Source organism: Salvia splendens, chromosome 15 (assembly GCF_004379255.2).
Source record: "Salvia splendens isolate huo1 chromosome 15, SspV2, whole genome shotgun sequence".
Taxonomy (NCBI): Eukaryota; Viridiplantae; Streptophyta; class Magnoliopsida; order Lamiales; family Lamiaceae; genus Salvia; species Salvia splendens.
This window is the reverse complement of record NC_056046.1, coordinates 8,972,314-8,990,441: the sequence shown is the minus strand read 5'-3', so window position 1 is coordinate 8,990,441 and position 18,128 is coordinate 8,972,314. Positions and strand designations below refer to the sequence as shown.

At 37.9% G+C, this 18,128-nt stretch overlaps 2 protein-coding genes across 5 annotated transcripts; one reads left to right on the top strand and one right to left on the bottom strand.

Annotated features, from left to right (window-relative positions):
- Nucleotides 1-2,601: 2,601 nt before the first annotated feature.
- Nucleotides 2,602-5,700, top strand: LOC121769241. 4 transcript variants are annotated; one of them, XM_042165983.1, is made up of 9 exons: nucleotides 2,709-2,750; nucleotides 3,026-3,087; nucleotides 3,253-3,610; nucleotides 4,119-4,190; nucleotides 4,535-4,599; nucleotides 4,753-4,906; nucleotides 5,018-5,107; nucleotides 5,196-5,285; nucleotides 5,378-5,700. In XM_042165983.1, exons 3-9 carry the CDS (start codon nucleotides 3,320-3,322, stop codon nucleotides 5,504-5,506), a joined length of 891 nt encoding a protein of 296 aa, XP_042021917.1. In that variant the 5' UTR covers nucleotides 2,709-2,750; nucleotides 3,026-3,087; nucleotides 3,253-3,319; the 3' UTR covers nucleotides 5,507-5,700. The 4 variants fall into 4 exon arrangements, with proteins under 4 accessions (XP_042021918.1, XP_042021915.1, XP_042021916.1 ...); XM_042165984.1 differs by lacking the exon at nucleotides 3,026-3,087 and having other exon boundaries at nucleotides 2,602-2,750; nucleotides 5,381-5,700; XM_042165981.1 differs by lacking the exon at nucleotides 3,026-3,087 and having other exon boundaries at nucleotides 2,602-2,750.
- A 9,373-nt stretch (nucleotides 5,701-15,073) lies between these two features.
- On the bottom strand, nucleotides 15,074-15,628 carry LOC121766670. Its single transcript, XM_042162941.1, has one exon. It carries the CDS (start codon nucleotides 15,626-15,628, stop codon nucleotides 15,074-15,076), a length of 555 nt encoding a protein of 184 aa, XP_042018875.1.
- Between the last annotated feature and the right edge of the window lie 2,500 nt (nucleotides 15,629-18,128).

Here is an 18,128-nt window from a genome sequence, read left to right as displayed (position 1 = left end):
GGTCAGGGAATTCTGAACCCCAAGTTGCTGATCCAGAGACAACATCTCAAAATACTGATGGATATAGGCTGGCTAGAGATAGAGTTAGAAGGGAGATCAGGAAGCCAACCAGGTTCAATGACTATGAAATGAGTTTTTTTGCATTATGTGTGGCTGAGATTATTGAGCATGCTGAGCCTTCCAGCTATGTAGAGGCCATGAATGGAAAAGAAAGAGAGCAATGGCTCAAGGCAATGAAAGAAGAAATTGAAAGCCTGTTGAAAAACTGTACTTGGATTCTGATCAGAAACCCTTTGACTCAAAAGTAATCAGCTGCAAATGGATCTTCAAGAAGAAGATTGAGGTGGGAGAAACTGAGCACATCGGATTTAAAGCTAGGCTTGTGGCAAGAGGATTCACTCAAGAAGAAGGAGTGGACTTCAATGAGGTTTTCTCACCGGTTGTTAAGCACACTTCGATCAGAATTTTGTTGGCTTTAGTTGCCAAGAATGAATGGGTCTTACATCAGTTGGATGTTAAGACAGCCTTTCTCCATGGAGATCTCAAAGAGACCATCTACATGCACCAGCCTGAGGGTTTTGAAGTACCAGGCAGTGAAGGCATGGTTTGCTTGCTAAAGAAAAGTTTATATGGATTGAAGCAGAGCAGCCGACAATGGTACCTCAAATTCGATGAGAACATCACTACTATGGGCTTTAGAAAGTCAGATTTTGACAGCTGCGTGTTCATAAAGGAGCAGAGGGGAGTTCCAGTGGTTTTCCTTCTACTCTATGTAGATGATATGCTAGTTGCGGCTGCAAGTGATGTTGAAGTGTTGAAGGTGAAGTCAGAGTTAGAAACTCACTTTGACATGAAGGATTTGGGGGAGGCTAGAAGGATACTTGGGATGGATATAATCCGGGACAAGCAACACAAAGAGTTGAGGCTGGTTCAATCAGATTATATCAGGAGGCTGTTGGTGAAGTATCAAATGGATGATTCCAAGGCAGTGAACACCCCATTGGCGGCTCATTTTAAGCTTAGCATGGATCAGAGGCCCAAGAATGATGATGAAAGAAGGGAGTTAAGCAAGATTCCCTATGCTAACATAATAGGCAGCATTATGTACACAATGCTGTGTACTAGGCCTGATCTAGCGCAAGCAATCAGCACCACTAGCCGGTTCATGGCTGATCATGGTAGAGAGCACTGGAGTGCGCTCAAGTGGCTGCTCAGGTATCTTAAGGGCGCATCAAATTATGGATTAGTCTACAAGGCAGAGAGTAATCAGCAAGGTGGGGGACTTGTTGGTTTTTGTGATTCAGATTTTGCCTCGAATAGAGACAATAGAAGATCTCAGACAGGATTCATCTTCAACCTATATGGGACTGCCATTAGTTGGAAGTCTGGACTACAATATGTAGTAGCTTTATCCACAACAGAGGCGGAGTATATCGCCATAACTGAGGCAGTAAAAGAAGCAAAATGGCTTAAAGGGATCTTAGAGGATTTTGGTGAAGAACAAAAGGCTGTTGACATTTTCTGTGACAGCAGCAGTGCTTTGGCTCTTGCGAAACACCAAGTGTTCCATGAAAGGTCGAAACACATAGATGTGAAATTACATTTTGTGAGGGATGAAGTGGAAAAGGGGGAAGTCAGGATGGTGAAGGTATCGACTGATCACAATGCCGCGGATATGTTGACTAAGCCATTGCCAACTCTAAAGTTCAAATATTGCTTGGAGTTGGTGGGCCTCCGAGAGTGATTGAGACTGGGGTATGGCGAGGAGGAGTTTTGAGTATAGAGCTGATGGCATGGTTAAGGTGGAGATTGATAAAATATAACCATGCATCATCACAGCCGCACATCATGAGAGATCAAGATCAACGGCTATGTATTGAAGACAACGGTTAAAACGGTTGAGAGCTGTTACAGCTGGGATCTCGAGCTGTTGAAGGAGCGTGTGTTTTCTCCAATGTATAAAAGGGGATGGGAAGCACAAGCACGCCATTAGCGTGAAGCAACCGACGCGATACAATCCAGTTTACATTCTCTTGATTAGCTTTGGAGAGAAAGTGAGATTAGAAGTGAGTGTGTAGTGTTTCTTGGAGTTGTATACGTTGTAATTGTAATCTCCGATCGTGATCAATAAAGCTATCATCTTCCTCGCCCGTAGACGTAGATCAAAAGATCGAACCACGTTAAATCATTGTGTCTTTTCTTGGAGTTCGAGTGAGTATTGAATCGGTCGCCATCCACAACACTTATAAAGGTATGGAAAAGTCCTCAATTTTTAAAATTTGTATCGTCCCTTTTTTGCAAATCATTGTGGCATTTTTTTATGTTAATCCTCGTAGATGCTATTATATTGATGGATTCCATTAGGCAATAAATTAAGAATTGTGAAATGATGAAGTTAAGAATGTGAATGTTTTTAATAGTACTACTAGTAATGATAATATGTGGCATTGAATAATTTGGAATTTATCCAAAAATTAACTTGATTAATCAAAGAATAGTAAATGTGGGATTATGATTTAAAAAGGTAGGACTACTACATATATTATTGATAGTATAAGATCTTTTGGAACACCATCATTTAAAGATTAAAAAAAAGAGTAAATGAGTTCGGTAATATTAATAGAAAAAGATAATGTGACATGAAAAAGACAAAAAGGAGAAAAGCTTTTTATTTTCTCTTGGTTGTGCAACAAATTCGCGATTTCTTTTACACTCTCAATTCCATTTCTTTCTTCTGCTTTCAGTTTCAGGTATTTTCTTTCTTCTTTATATCCCTCGTATTTTTTTGTTCTTGCATTATTTTCCATTTCGTTTTTAGCTCATTGCTTTTGGGTTGTCCATTGAGTTTGTTTTGGCTTTCTAAGATTAAGAAATTAGTAAAGAATTTCTCTGATCCCGCTGCGTATTCCAGCGCGATCGGTTGATTTTCTTTAATTCGTTTTTTTCTTTTTCTGGATTGCCCATTTTCTTTGAAACTTTTGATTCTGCCCAGCTAATTTTTTTGTCAATTTGGGTATCTCCGTAGGTTTTTGGATTCTTGATTGATGTGGAATTTTTGTTTTTTGCTTCCAAGAATCTTCCGCTGAGGTGATTTTGTTAAATTGAAGATTAAAAAACGGCACGATTTTGAGCGTTGTGTTTATTAGGTTGAAATTTGGGGGTGAAGAGATGACATTTATGTGACTGGTATAAAAAGGGTAATATTTGATTGACATTTTTTGAGGGGTTGATTTTGGTGAGTTTTGTGTTTAGGGATACTTGTGGTTGTTGATTGAGGTAGCGGCGTGGTTAGAAGAAAAATATATAAAAAAAATTGTGAATGGGTGAGCATTTGGTGGTGAATATGGAGCAACTGCCGAAGCCCGAGGTAGTTGAGCATAGCCAGCCGGTTGCTCAAGCTGTTTCATGTGGTTCCTCGGGGAAGAAGTCTGAGTTGGTGGGGTCGTCATCATCAGCGCCGGAGGATGAGAAAGTGGTGGTGGTGGTGGTGGGGAATGAGGATGCAGACGAGGAGGCGCCCCTGATAGGAATGGGGGAGTGCCGGATTTGCCAGGAGGAGGATTCAATAAGTAATTTGGAGAGCCCTTGTGCTTGCAGTGGGAGCCTTAAGGTGAATGCCATGTCACTTTTTGGGTACTGTTCTTGTTGATTTTGAGTGTTTTACCATGTTCTTGAAATGTGTTTCTAGGAGTAGTTATCGACTTTCAAATGCTTGTAGTGAAATGATGTGAATGTCTAACTGGGATAAAGTCGAGTTCTTGATATTCTCAACTCGAGTATTCACTATATTGTTTGCAGTGTTGTTCCTATCCTCCAATGATTCTAAAATTGCATAGCATTACTACCATTTTGAAGACTAAAGCAAGTTTTGTTGTGAAAGCATAATGGTTGATAAAATTAATGTTTGCTAGAAAAGTTGAGGGTATTCGGTGAGCTGTTTAGCATGCAATTTTTTTTCTTCTTCTTTAATTCGGGGGATTATACTACTTTTCTGTGACTAGTCCATCGCTTGTACCTTATAGATAAAGCTTCTTGTATATGATGATGCTTTTTGCTTCTCTCTTTAAGAGAAGACCCTGTTTATTCAAAGCCTAACCGTTTTAACTGGTTGTCTGCAGTATGCTCACCGTAAATGTGTTCAGTACTGGTGCAACGAGAAAGGAGACATTACTTGTGAGATCTGCCATCAGGTATGCGATTATTCTGTTCCTCGTGGTTTTGTCAATTTGAAACTGTCTTGTGTTAGACAGCTTTATATATGATACTTTCCGTAGAGAATGTTTTCTTTTACTTGAGATATTCAAGCTTCTGTTGATCAAGTAGAAATCACATTAGTTTTCTAGTTTTTTGTTTTGATGTGATTACCTCACTCTCTGCCTTAATTTCTAAGGAAAACGACAGTAAGCTTGGTGTTGTTCACTAATGCTTTCTTATTCTAAAATTTGATGGATTTTGTTTTATAATTCTAGCGGTTTCCTGCAGTGTGGTTTCAGCATAATATTCTCTCTTAGTGATGATTGGTGTTAATATGCAGCCATATCAATCGGGCTACACTGCTCCCGCACGGCCTCCATCGGATGAAACCAGCATTGATATTGGGTACGTAATGGGTTCCATATCGAGAACCAGCTAGACGGACAAAAGTGGTTTAGTGACAGTTTAAGATATTTAACAGTTAATGCCTTTTGAAGGCAATGTTTAACATCTCTGCAATTACAATTTCTGATTTGGCATGCTTTAATCGGTGTCTAGGGGTGTCTGGCAAATCGGCACTACCCTTGATATGCACGACCCTCGACTACTGGCCATTGCTGAGGCTGAGCGCCAGTTGTTTGAAGCTGACTATGATGATTATAACGGTACAAGCAACAGTGGCACAGCATTTTGTCGTTCGGCTGCTTTAATTGTAAGGCTTACTATCTCTAGGATTGTTATTTACCATTGTGCACTTTAATTTCTTGATGAATCCGATTCTAAACCAGAGAAAAATGTGACTCTGTATCTGTCGTTTTGGCAGTTGATGGCTCTTCTGCTACTGAGGCATGCTCTGTCCATCACCGATGATGGAGATGGTGAGGGAGATGATGACGCTTCCACCTTCTTCTCTGTGAGTATACTTGCACAACAAATTTGCATTTATGTTGTAACCGTGCAATCTCTACATAATGGTCGTTCTAATCTCCCTTTTGATGCAGCTGTTCTTGCTCCGAGCAGTCGGTTTTCTCTTGCCTTGCTACATCATGATCTGGGCCATCAGTATCTTGCAGCGACGCAGGCAAAGACAGGCAAGTACTTCTAAGCCAAAAAAGAATCAAGAAATCGTGTTCCGCTTCTTTGAGCTATCTATTTATGAAATTCTTCAATTTTTCTGGCACAGGAGGCTGCGACTCTGGCAGCAGCTCGGTTTGCTATTGTCGTGCAAGCGGCACAAAGCAGAGGTCTCCTTGTCGCCTCAGCTGCACCCGCAATCGCTTCACAGGCTACTCCTCACCTCGAACACGTTTGAATTTTAAGTGGGAGCCCTCCTGCTTGGCATGTTTGTATAATTCATGCAAGAAGACACCCTTGCTCTTGACAAACAACCAATGTTATTGTCTGAATCTTTTAGGCTTCTTTTCTTGTATTTGAATTTATATAATGCACTTGAAAACCTAGCAATCTTCACTGTGCATATTTGCTTATTAGCTAATCTTTTTTTAATCTCCTCTTCACTCTTTCTATTTTTCGAACAAAGTTGGTAAATTTGATCTTGGAGTGTTACTTAAATACAATTAATTTAAAATGTGTCGAGCATAGAAATTAGAATACCACTAAACACATTTATCCTTTTACTATTTGAGATGTAACCCATTAACCGAGCAATAAAATCCACTCATCATTATCGTCTCTGTAGTGATATGCATAAGAAATTTAGATGTGGTTGCTGTGCATGCTTTGCAGGTCTACCTCGTGGGTGAAATGTTGTACCTTCTGGAAGATTAGGATCATATTTGGAACTCAAAATGGGAGATCTTAAGACAAGGAATAAGTTCATTTAATGTGAGGTTTCAATGTTTGGACCATGACCACTCTATTATTCCTCCATCTTAACACACATTAATCGAATCTCATGATCAATGGCAATTGTAAAAAGTAAAAGCACAACAAGGTGTGCTTAAGAATGTTCCAATCGACTTGCATCTCATATTCTATATCACTACTGCCAATTTTAAAGTGAAGATCAAGCAAAAGATGTCCAAATACAAATTTTAAAAATAAATATATCCTCAATTGGAGGGATTTAATTAATCAATCAATACATACTTTGGTTTACTCTTTGACAAATTACTTAACTAGTGACCCTCTACATTGTATCTGCAAATCAATAAGGTTAGCAATGAAGAAAATGATAATATTTTTGCATGTTAACATAAGATGTTTAGTGATGCAGAGGGCCCAGATTAGGTCATATCCTCACTAGATAACTTTTATTTCTCAAATCATGAAATTAAAGAGAACTAGCTAGCTTGGTATACTCAAACCAATAGCCATGCACAAACATGAGTCTCGTAGATGCTACACCAGACGAAGTATACCAAATATACGAATATGACTCATCCCGGCTGTATAGTGGATGTGAGAGTATATATATATATATATATATATATATATATATATATATATATATATATATATATATATATATATATAGGGGAGCGTTATTCTCCTATTCATCCCTTAGATCCTTTATTCTTCTTAATATGAGCCGTTAGATCTCATTCATCAACGGTCCAGATGATCTGCATTATTACACTATAATGATGCATTATTAGTCGGTGTGCATTATTCAACTGAAAATCTGCATTATTACAATGTAATGGTGCATTATTAGTCGGTGTGCATTATTCAACTGAAAATCTGCATTATTAAATGACACATGGCACCAATCTAACCGTCAGATGACAAAATCGTGAGGCTGAGATTAAAAAGAACAAAGAACAAAAGATACAAAAAGGAAATGAATACATCCCTATATATATATATATATATATATATATATATATAGGATTGTATATATATATATATATATGTTGGTGATAGTTACAATTAGGGTTAAAACAAAAGGGCAAAGATGCTTAATTAGCTTCTTGAGGGTGTTAATGTTTGTTCCAATCACCTTTTAACTATCCTATTGAGATTCTTTTCTAAATAAGAGGCTTCATGATTGAGGTGAATCCGAAACTCTTTCACCAATTCCGGCCCCCTCGACCTTCTTATATGCTATAATAATTTTTCCTTCACCAATACAACATCAAGCAACACTTCTCTCTCTCTATCTCTCTCTCACTCACTCACTCTCCACTTTCTTGTATTACTTAGCTATGGTTGTGCAAATCCATAGGTGGTCTTTGGCAATCATTTGCATAGTAGTATTAGTGTTGGTGTCATCTCAAATGCACATAGCAATTGGCATGAGAGATTTAGGCCGTGGTCGTGGTGGTGCTCTAAGAACGGACAATAGAGATGAGCCCACACGCGTGCCTGAGGCAGCGAAGGTGAAGGTAGGCGATAAGGGAGAAGCTCAAAAGATGGGATTTGATTCAAACCAATCCAGCAAAAGGAAGGTTAACAGAGGATCAGATCCTATCCATAATAGAAGTTGAGATATGTCTTAGGTTGTTTTTAAGGTTTGTGCATGCATGCTTCGTTTTGGACGAAATCAATGTTTTTGATGTATATAGTTTAGATTGAAAAAGAAAGCTGCCAAGAAGAGATCAATGCCTAAGATTGATTTGGTTAGTTGGGATTTTATTATTTTCCTAGGTTAGTTTTAGCATATGTTAAGGATGTTGTTTTAATTATATGCTTGTTCCATGTCACATGTTTGAAGCCATAAAAGTTGTGAGAAAAACCAAGTGTTCAAATCTTCTTCCAGTCACATCTGTTGCTTTTTTATAATTATGGAGTCTTATTATTGGAAATTTTGAAAATTGTAAAATGCACATGTTGCTACAGTTAATCTCATGGAAAAAACATTGCTTTAAGTTACGTGACACGTTGATAAAAACTTATCGAAAGTTCAGCGTGTTCAAATATTCGTTTTGTAGTGGAAAAATCCTAATTTTGTTTGCTGATATGAAATATGGCAGACATATTCTTCCATTTATCCAATTAAGTAATTAATGATTGATATATATCTATATATATATATTCCATATTTATGAAAGTAAGGCATCTGATTTGTAAGAATCAGTAAACAGTGGCACCACTTTCGTGTCCCAAAAATTTGCATTGGATCCCTTTATTTACACTTACAATATATCGTAAATATCAATTATTCCTACTTTTTTATTTTGCTTGCAAATACTCATAGAAACCCTTAATAATCATGCCCATGCAAGATTCTCTGCAGTAACTTGACATATATCTTAATTTAAAATTTTATTGGTTTTTACAAAATCAGATTTATATGGGTCTCTCTCGAATTAAAGGTCTTAATTAATTGAGTTAATTTCGATTAATTAAGTTCACCAACTTTAGAGACCGAAAACCCTATACACGCGTACAAAATTACAATAAATGAAAATTTATTAATATAATACTAATTGACATTATAGAGCTATAATAATCCAAAAAAATGTGTGATTCATCGTTCATGGTCAATTATCCTAAAAGAAGAGGCTAAAATAATTGAAGTACGAAAGATCACATATCAATAGGTTCAGCGTTATTAAAAACGTGTCCTTATCTTAAATAAAAACAACAAAGTTCTGGAATATGTCATACTATGATTAGAGACATTTCTCTTAACTATGAATTATTCGATAAAATAATTATTCAGTCTAAAATAAGTAAGGGAAAAGACGTAAACCAAATGATTATGTAACTTATGTTATCTTAAAAAGCATCATGGGGAAGTTGTCCGTTAATGACATTTAATGTCATAAGCTCAATTATTTATGAACTGATACTTTTGGCGTATTATTAATTTTAGATAGTTCAAATTATTTGATGCCATACGAAATGTGTTGATTTGGTTATCTTTTGAGAAAACGTTGCATGATAAAAAATTGTAATCAAAGTTTGCTTCTAAAGTAAGTACCCTATATGGTATTGCAGTATAATTTGATTAAAATGGAGTATAAGATAACCACTACACCAAAATGTAACTTTTAGGAGAAAATTTCAAATACGACTCAAATTGGAACCACAATGTTGGTTTGAAGCCCAAATCCCAAATAAAGAAAATCCAAAAGCCCTATCCTAGAAAAGAGACAAATAGTTCACATTGTTTATAATTTTTTTCAAGTTATTTTGAAAAAAATTGTGTAAGGAAAATTGACTAAAACGCAGTTAAGTAGATGTTAGCTAGTATAGTATTAAGTAATACATTGATTAACACGGTATTAAGTGTGTATGCATAATTGGATTATCTAAGTTAGTTTCACTCAATCCTTGACTCGTACAAGAAACTCCTTGTTTTGGATGCTTCACTTATTTAGGTTCTCTTTTGCCAAAGTTCGCTTTATCTTTTTCTTGGCTTACTACTCTCTTAGTCAGAGTATTTTTATGTCATAAATATGATCATTTTTAAAAAATATAGTAGTTTATTTTAAACATTTAAGTATATAACAAGCTTTCAGTTCAATATTTTAAATTTTGAAAAGGATATTTTTAAATTCAAACACTAAATGCAAAAGTCCACAACTACTATTCTCATATAAACTCTAACATTCTTTAGGGCAATAGTCGTCCAATTCATTAATGTTTTGTGTCCACCAGTTTTGTTAAAGGAAGCACCCACCAATAATTGATTACCAATATATAATTTAACATTAAAAATAATTATAAATAATAAGTTTCATAAATTCAATTATTTAGCTGCACCACAAGGTCGGTCAAAAATAAACACACGAAGAATACAAATCACATATTTAATTTAATTTTTTCTTTAATAATACAAATCACAAAGTTTTATTTGGGGCTCTTATTTTGGTAAAGTAGCAATCCGGTCCCTAATATTTGCTCAATTATTTTTGTAGCCTAATTTCAACAGGTAAAATGCTAGTAGTCTATCTATCTATGGATATCATGTGTGGCCAAACATCTTAGAAAATATTGAATGGGATATTATCACTTTTACTTTTAGCAATACAATTTTTTTTATTAGCTCATCTATTTTTCTGCAATTTATATTAGATAGCTATAGGAAAAAGTAACGTATGATTAATATTTTTGTTAAATAAAACTAACAACATGATATATGATGAAAGTCATGTATGTGAGCCTTCTACTAGATTTTCCTAATACAGTTTATTTTTATTTAATTTTGTTTAACGTGTGGGTTACTGTATAATAGACAAATTTACTAATTGTGTGAGTCGATTGTATCTACATTGATGTAAAAATTGCTATTTAATTTGATATTATGCAATACAAACCTAAAAAAAGTAACAACCAAATTTGGCAGGGTTTATGAATGATATCTGCTTTATTGAACAAGTGTTATTTCTTGATTCAATTCTTTGGTGTCCATTTTCAAAGGATCTGACATAATTTAATTGTTTATTACTCTAATTAGTTGGGGGTGTCGACCACCACTATGAATCCCATGACTATTAATATTCAGTCAACATATATATTGATCTCAATAAATAATATTTATTGCCGTTATTAATAGGACATTACACCCTTGTTTTCTTTTATTGCTGTACATGTTCTATTTTATTTTTGCTTTTTTTATATTGAGCAATGAAAACAGAAAGGTATTGACGGATAAGGATTAGCCAAATTGAGTTTTGTTATGTTTATCCAAGAATCAAGTTAAATCTATCAATACAAAGAATTTCAAAAATAAGAGAGTCAGAAACACTTTCAAAGTTAAGTTCAGTTATTATTAAGATTAAGAATTGATTTGCAATTATCCCTTTAATTATTTATATTAAAAATTTTCTATGATTGTGAGTGGAAATAATTTGTGAAGTAATTAAGGCGTGCTTGTGGTATCGTACGTGAAATGACAAATGGTAATGACATTGTGTTAGAACTCGTAGGGGAAAATATTCGTATTATATATTGTTAACCACAGAGATTACAGATAATATAGACTAGGATATTCTACGATTAAGGTAACTCTAATTTACAATTAATTACAAAATAATTCTCATATATTTTCCTTGATTTGTATGATCTTCTCATTGATTCTCTCCTTGATTTCGTGTATCTTCAACACTCCCCCTTGCACAGTACTTCGCGAAACGACTTCGAGTTTACTGTTTTCGTCAAAATATCTGCCAGTTGATCTTCCGATTTAACATACGGCATTTCCACCACCTTGGCTTCAATGTTCTCTTTGATGAAGTGTCTGTCTACCTCCACATGTTTGGTCCTATCATGTTGTACCGGGTTTCCAGAGATACTTATGGCCGCCTTATTATCACAAAACAATCTGCACGGAAGATCTGGTTGGAGGTTCAATTCTGTCATCAACTTTCGCAACCACAATATCTCTGTTAGTCCACTCTTGATTCCTCTGAATTCTCCATCTGCGGTAGAAAGAGCTACCACCTTCTGTTTCTTACTTCTCCATGTTACAAGATTCCCCCACAAAGGTAAAGTATCCGGCAGTGGATTTTCTATCATTCGGATTTCCCGCCCAATCTGCGTCAGTGAAGCCATGTATCTCCATGTGCCCATGTTTTGCAAACATGAGCCCGTGTTCCGCCGTTCCCTTCAGATATCGTACAATCCTTAGGACTGCTTCCCAATGTTCTTCTTGAGGTGCATGCATGAAGTGGCTCACTATTCCCACCGCATATGCAATATCTGGCCTCGTGTGGGATAGATAGATAAGTTTTCCCACTAGTCGTTGATATCTCCCCCTGTCAGTTAGTTTCGCTCCTTCCCTTATCTGTAATCCATGATTCTGTACCATCGGGGTATCTGCGGGTTTGCAGTCGATCATCCCAACTTCTGCCAATAGATCGAGTACATACTTCTTCTGGTTTATGAAAATCCCCTTTTTCGACCTTAGCACCTCAATTCCTAAGAAATATTTGAGGTGGCCGAGATCCTTCATCTCGAATTCATGAAACAGATTCTTTCTCAGCTCGGCTATTTCTTTCTCATCATCTCCTGTAATGATCATGTCATCCACGTATATAATCAAACACGTGATCTTGCCATTCTTCTTCTTGATGAACAACGTATGGTCTGAATTGCTCTGTTCATTACCTCTGTAAACCTGCCAAACCATGCTCTTGGAGATTGTTTTAATCCATACAATGTTTTTTTCAGCTGGCACACTTCCCCATTTTTAAACTCTTCGGAGAAGCCAGGTGGAGGTTCCATGTATATGGGCTTCGGCAATTCCCCATGGAGAAAGACATTGGTCACATCGAACTGATGAAGTGGCCACTCCTTATTTGTGGCGACTGAGAATAGTACTCTGACAGTGTTGATTTTCGCCACTGGTGAAAATGTCTCGTCATAATCTACACCATGAGTCTGAGTGTACCCTTTCGCCACGAGACGAGCTTTGTACCTGTCAATAGTTCCATCTGGTTTCCTTTTTATTGTGAATACCCATCTGCACCCCACTATTTTTGCTCCTTCGGGTAGTTTGCTCCGTACCCATGTACTGTTCTTCATTAATGCCCTCATCTCCACCATCATCGCATCTTTCCACCGTTTATGTTTCATTGCCTCTTCGGCTGTTTGTGGGATTTCCTCTTCTTCATATAACGCAACTTCAAATGTCCGAGCCATTTTGGTCAGATTCCCTTGCGCGAAGTTTGCTATGGCATAGCGGCTTTTTTTTCCAATCTTTTCTGGGGAGTATCGTTTTGGTGGGATTCCCCTCGTACTCCGATTTGGGAGCACGTATCTTCCTGTATCACCATCAACCGATGTATTCTCTTGGGGCTCTGTTTCAGTAGAGTCAGTGGTAACTGGTATCTCAACTATGTTCGGATCAGGGATTACCTCGGATATCGTCGGAGAAGGAGTTCCGGAGCCGGACTGAGATGGCTCCTCTTGTGGTAAGATCGGCTCGGCGGAAGTGACAACTGGATCGGTTGGTTCCTCAATCGAGGAGCTTGGAATTGGCACAACCCAACTTAGATAGTCCGTGGAACTATCCGGATCACTCTCCCCCTGACTACTAAGGTGGGTGTGGTAAAAAAGTTCGGTTTCCAAGAAATTACAGTTCATGGTGGTAGTGATTTTTTTGGTATTGGGGTCAAAGCATCTGTACCCCTTCTGGTTTACCCCATACCCCACAAAGACACATTTGACAGCACACGGTGAAAGTTTCGTTCTCTCATGTTTAGGTATGTGGGTATACAAGGTACAGCCAAAGACTTTCGGAGGGAGGTTAAGGTATTCGGGAATTCGGGCTTGTTTAGACAGGATATCAAGGGGGGTTTTCATGTTTATGATTTTAGTTGGTAGGCGATTTATGAGATAGATGGATGTGACGACGGCTTCTGGCCAGAAGTGTTTGGGGACTTTGGATTCGATCATGAGTGCTCGGGTCATTTCTAGGATCACCCTATTTTTCCTTTCTGCTACCCCGTTCTGTTCAGGTGTATATGCACACGAAGTTTGATGAGTAACTTTGTTTGCTTTACAAAAAAGTGTCATCGCACTATTAACAAATTCCATCCCATTATCCGATCTAAGGGTTTGTATGGTAGTTTTAAACTGTGTTTGGATCAATTTAAAAAAAGTCGAAAATTTATCAAAGACTTCTGATTTGTATTTCAAAAAATAAATCTAAGTCATCCTAGTGCAATCATCCACAAATATCACAAAATAACGAAAACCATTTCCACCAACAAAAGGCGCAGGGCCCCAAACATCAGAGTGTACTAAGGAAAACATGGATAGCATTCGAGTGTTTGTAGGTTTAAAGTTATGTCTGTGGCTTTTGGCCAAAACACAAGTCTCACACGAAAAATCAGAAGGAATAGAAAAATTCGGGTAAAGCAATTTAAAGTAACCAGGGGAGGGGTGTCCTAGTCTTCGGTACCAAAGCCAAGTTTCCTATTTCGTGGATCCGTGAGCCAGCATCTCACTTCCAGTTTGAGCAATTTCGTCCACGTAGTAGAGCCCGTGCTTCTCAGTGCCACGCCCAAGAATCCTCATCGTCTGAATATCCTGTAGAATACAAAAATCGGGATGCATTAGAAGCGTGCAGTTCAATTCTTTCGTCACATGACTTATCGACATCAATGTTTGGGATAGGGTCGGAACATAAAGACAGTACTTAAGCCGCAGTGTAGGTGAAATTTCAATAGTACCAGAACCCACAACAGTAATTAATTCCCCATTCGCAGTTCGAATATATGATCTATCAGAATCTTCAGTATAATCAACAAAATCATTTTTATCTGGAGTCATGGTGTCAGTTGCCCCACAATCAAATATCCAACCATTTGAATTCTTTCCAGAGATGTCATAAACATGGAATGCAGCGGAAATTTCTCGTAAGGGTGAAAAAGTATTTTTAGACACAAAATTGGGGCTATTTTCAAATTTATAAGCGGCTAGGGGATTTTTTCGAATTTGTTGGAAGTCTGGGGGTTCATGCATAAGTGGGTGGGGTCTATTTTTGAATTTCACATAATTCTGGGGAGGCAAATAATAATAGGGAAGAGTTAATTTAGGGTTTGGATTACATCCAAACCCTTTTACCCCCTTTCATTCTGCCGCCTCCTCCGATTCCTCTGCTCCCTTCGACCTCCGTCCACTCGGCCAAATTCCCGATGCCCCTGATGTTGCCGCCGGCCGGTGGAGGCTCCCGACACACTCCCGTTCCATTTCTGGTTGTTTCCCCGTGATTTCCGGTTTCGGTTTGCCGAGGGATTCCTTCTCCATTCACTCCTACGACGATTTTCGCCTGGGCCGGGAACGCCTTTGCCTTTTGTCGTTCCTCCCACCATTCCGGGTAACCGATCCGTTTAAAGCAAGTCTCCCACGTATGCTTTTGCCTTCCACAATGGGAGCACCACAACTTGGAGGTGTCGGGCCTATTTCCCGGCCGGCTGGTGGTCGCGGGTCGCGACGATGGTGCGTTGTTTCGGTGTGGTGGTCATTGGTTCTGTGCGACAAGTCCTTGTCTGATTCCTCCGCCAAATGATGATTCGGTTCCACCGTTGGCCTCGTCGGTGGGTGAGGGCGACGTCGGTGGCATGATTATCCGTCGAGCCGCCTCCGTCTTCACCCAGCCGTACGCCGCCTCCACTGATGGCGTTGGTTCTTCCTTCAAGATCTCCCTACGGATCGAGTCGTATTCTTGATTTAATCCTGTCAAAAATTTGATGAGTCTCTTCGAGTTGGAGTAGTTTCTGAATTGTTCGACTCCCTTGTCACAGCAACTGATTAGTTGTTTCTGACTTCGATCTATGTTAATCCACAATCCGTGGATTTTCCTGTAATATGTTTCGAGATCCATGTTCCCCTGCTTAATGTTGATCGCCTTTTCTTCCAGGTCATAGATGATGTACCGATCAGCCTTGCTTTCGAATGTGACTGCGAGGTTGTCCCATAGGGCTTTCGATGTCTGATGGTGTGCGAAATCCTCAATAATGTCGTTCTCGATGTTGTCGACAATCCACGAGAATACCACAAGGTCTTCTCTTCCCATTCGTCATAACCTTTGCTCCCCGGTTCTGGGGGATCGTTCTTGATGTGCGGGTATGCACCCCTGCCTCCAATCTTGACTTTGATTAGCCGTGCCCATAGCGGGTAGTTTCTGCCATTCAACTTGAATGGCACCGTGATACCCTTGCTGTTTCTGAAACTCACGATCTGATCTGCATCTTTTGTATCCACGTTCTTTGTATCTTCTGTCTCTGACATGTTTGGTGTAGGTTGGTTCGGTTGGCTCGATTCTTTGCCGGAAAAAAGAGGTCGGGAAGGGTATTACTGGCTGTGATGAGAATTCTCTGAGCCAAGTTCGAAAACTTGCTCTGATACCATGTTAGAACTCGTAGGGGAAAATATTCGTATTATATATTGTTAACCACAAAGATTACAGATAATATAGACTAGGATATTCTACAATTAAGGTAACCCTAATTTACAATTAATTACAAAATAATTCTCATATATTTTCCTTGATTGGTGTGATCTTCTCATTGATTCTCTCCTTGATTTCGTGTATCTTCAACACATTGTCCTAATCCACTGATTACACCTAAATTTGTAGACCTCATAATTTATTCATATTCGTTTGTCATTTTCTATAATTCCAACCTTTGATCAAAACCCCCTATCTCATGCTACCTACACTACACGCATGGCTCCCTAATAAAACAAAATTAACACTAACTTTCTCATTTGAATTATTTTGTATCTCAAATATCTGAGAATTATTTGAAAAGTAGATCAAACATATCTAACATCGTCACTTTTGAGTTTGGAACTAATATTTGATAAGTAAATAGCGGTAACCTGTTACCGTGCACATGATACATAAACATATTGGTGAAATTCAAATTTAGTGATTTTTTGTTTAATTTGAACAAAGATCCATTTTAATCTGCAACAAGAAAAAAATCATGACTTAATTTGGAAAAATGTTTAGTACTGTAAAATATACTCCATATTTTCTATTTTTTTAGTAAGTGGTTTGTTTAGGTATTTTAGAATCCAATAAATCACATTAACTTCATATAAATGCTAACTTATTTCACAGTTATGCTGTGATGAAATTGAATTCGCGCCGTGGTCAATAAAAGTATTCAAAAATTAAAACAAATGCATTTAAATTTTATCATATTTTAAAATAATAGCATTAGATAATTCAAACTTTCTTTCGGATATTATTACCAAAGAGCAATATATTGACACATCAATCATGAACATTATATTGCAGTCATTTTATCCAGGTCTGATGCATCTTGCACTAAGTAAGTGTTGTCTGTGTACGAGACCACTAATTATCACATTTGTTTATTTCTTTTTACAAAATTTTAAATAAAAATATTAAAATAAATTCATAGTACATGTTTAATTTTTAACTTTTAAGTGATAATATCTTACTTAATGTGCTGCAAATTCGGCTCATGCATAACTTTTTTTTTCAGTATGCAAATCTTGAAAATTCAAAAGGATGAATTATGTAATGGGAGTTCGTTCACTTCATGTATGTCGATGCCTCAATTTTAGGCATTGCTATGAAAAATCATACTTACTACTATAAATTCCCATCGGTTTAAATTCTCCGGTTGTTGCCGACTGGCGCAATATATGTCGTATTTAATAGCTCGAATTTTTTTGACCAATGTTGATGGTTTGGCGAATTTTTGATGGTGATGAATGCTGGAAAATACAGATCACGACACAGAGATTTACGTGGTTCGATTTACTGAGGTAAATCTACGTCCACGGGAAGAAAAGAGGGCAGAGTTGTATTGCTTGATCTGTTTTCTACAGCTTACAATACAGACTTGCTATTTGATCTTTGATCTCTAGAGAACTTAACCCTTCTTTATCTGATCTGAGTTCTATTTATACATTGAACTAAGATCGTGGCTTGCATCACCACTAATGATGGTTGTGAATGTCGTGGAGGTCATGGAGATCCTGCATGGGTCCACTATCCTGCATGAGACCACTATCTCTGTGCTTGGTCCACTATCCTGCATGTGATCCTGCATGAGTTGACTATCTTCCAGTTCGGTCGAATACTGAGACCGAACTGCTGAACTATTGCCGAGCAGCTTTTGCCGATCTGAGAGTGGAGCTTGATTGGTCGGCTTTTACCGAGCTGTAGGCTGGGGCCGAACTCTTTGGTAATGCCGAACTGATACTCTTCCTTGGGCTTTGGGCTGATGGGCCGTCACTGCTATTGGGCTTGTTTAGTCCGTACCCCATCACTACCCCCCCCGAAAAGCGAAGTGAATCACTTCGGCGAAGCGAGTCACTTCGGCATTTTGATAAAGGTACGGGGGAGGCTGACGTCAGGGGACGTGCCTTGCGCGTGACTGCATTAAATGCGACAGTAAAATCCGGCCGTTGAATCCTGAAAAGGTGGGATTCGAAACGGTGCGATGATTTTGAAATTTTCTCCGAATCTGATAAATATGTCCCTTCCTCATCATTTGAATACTTTTGCTATAGCTTCTTCTGCACTCTATCTC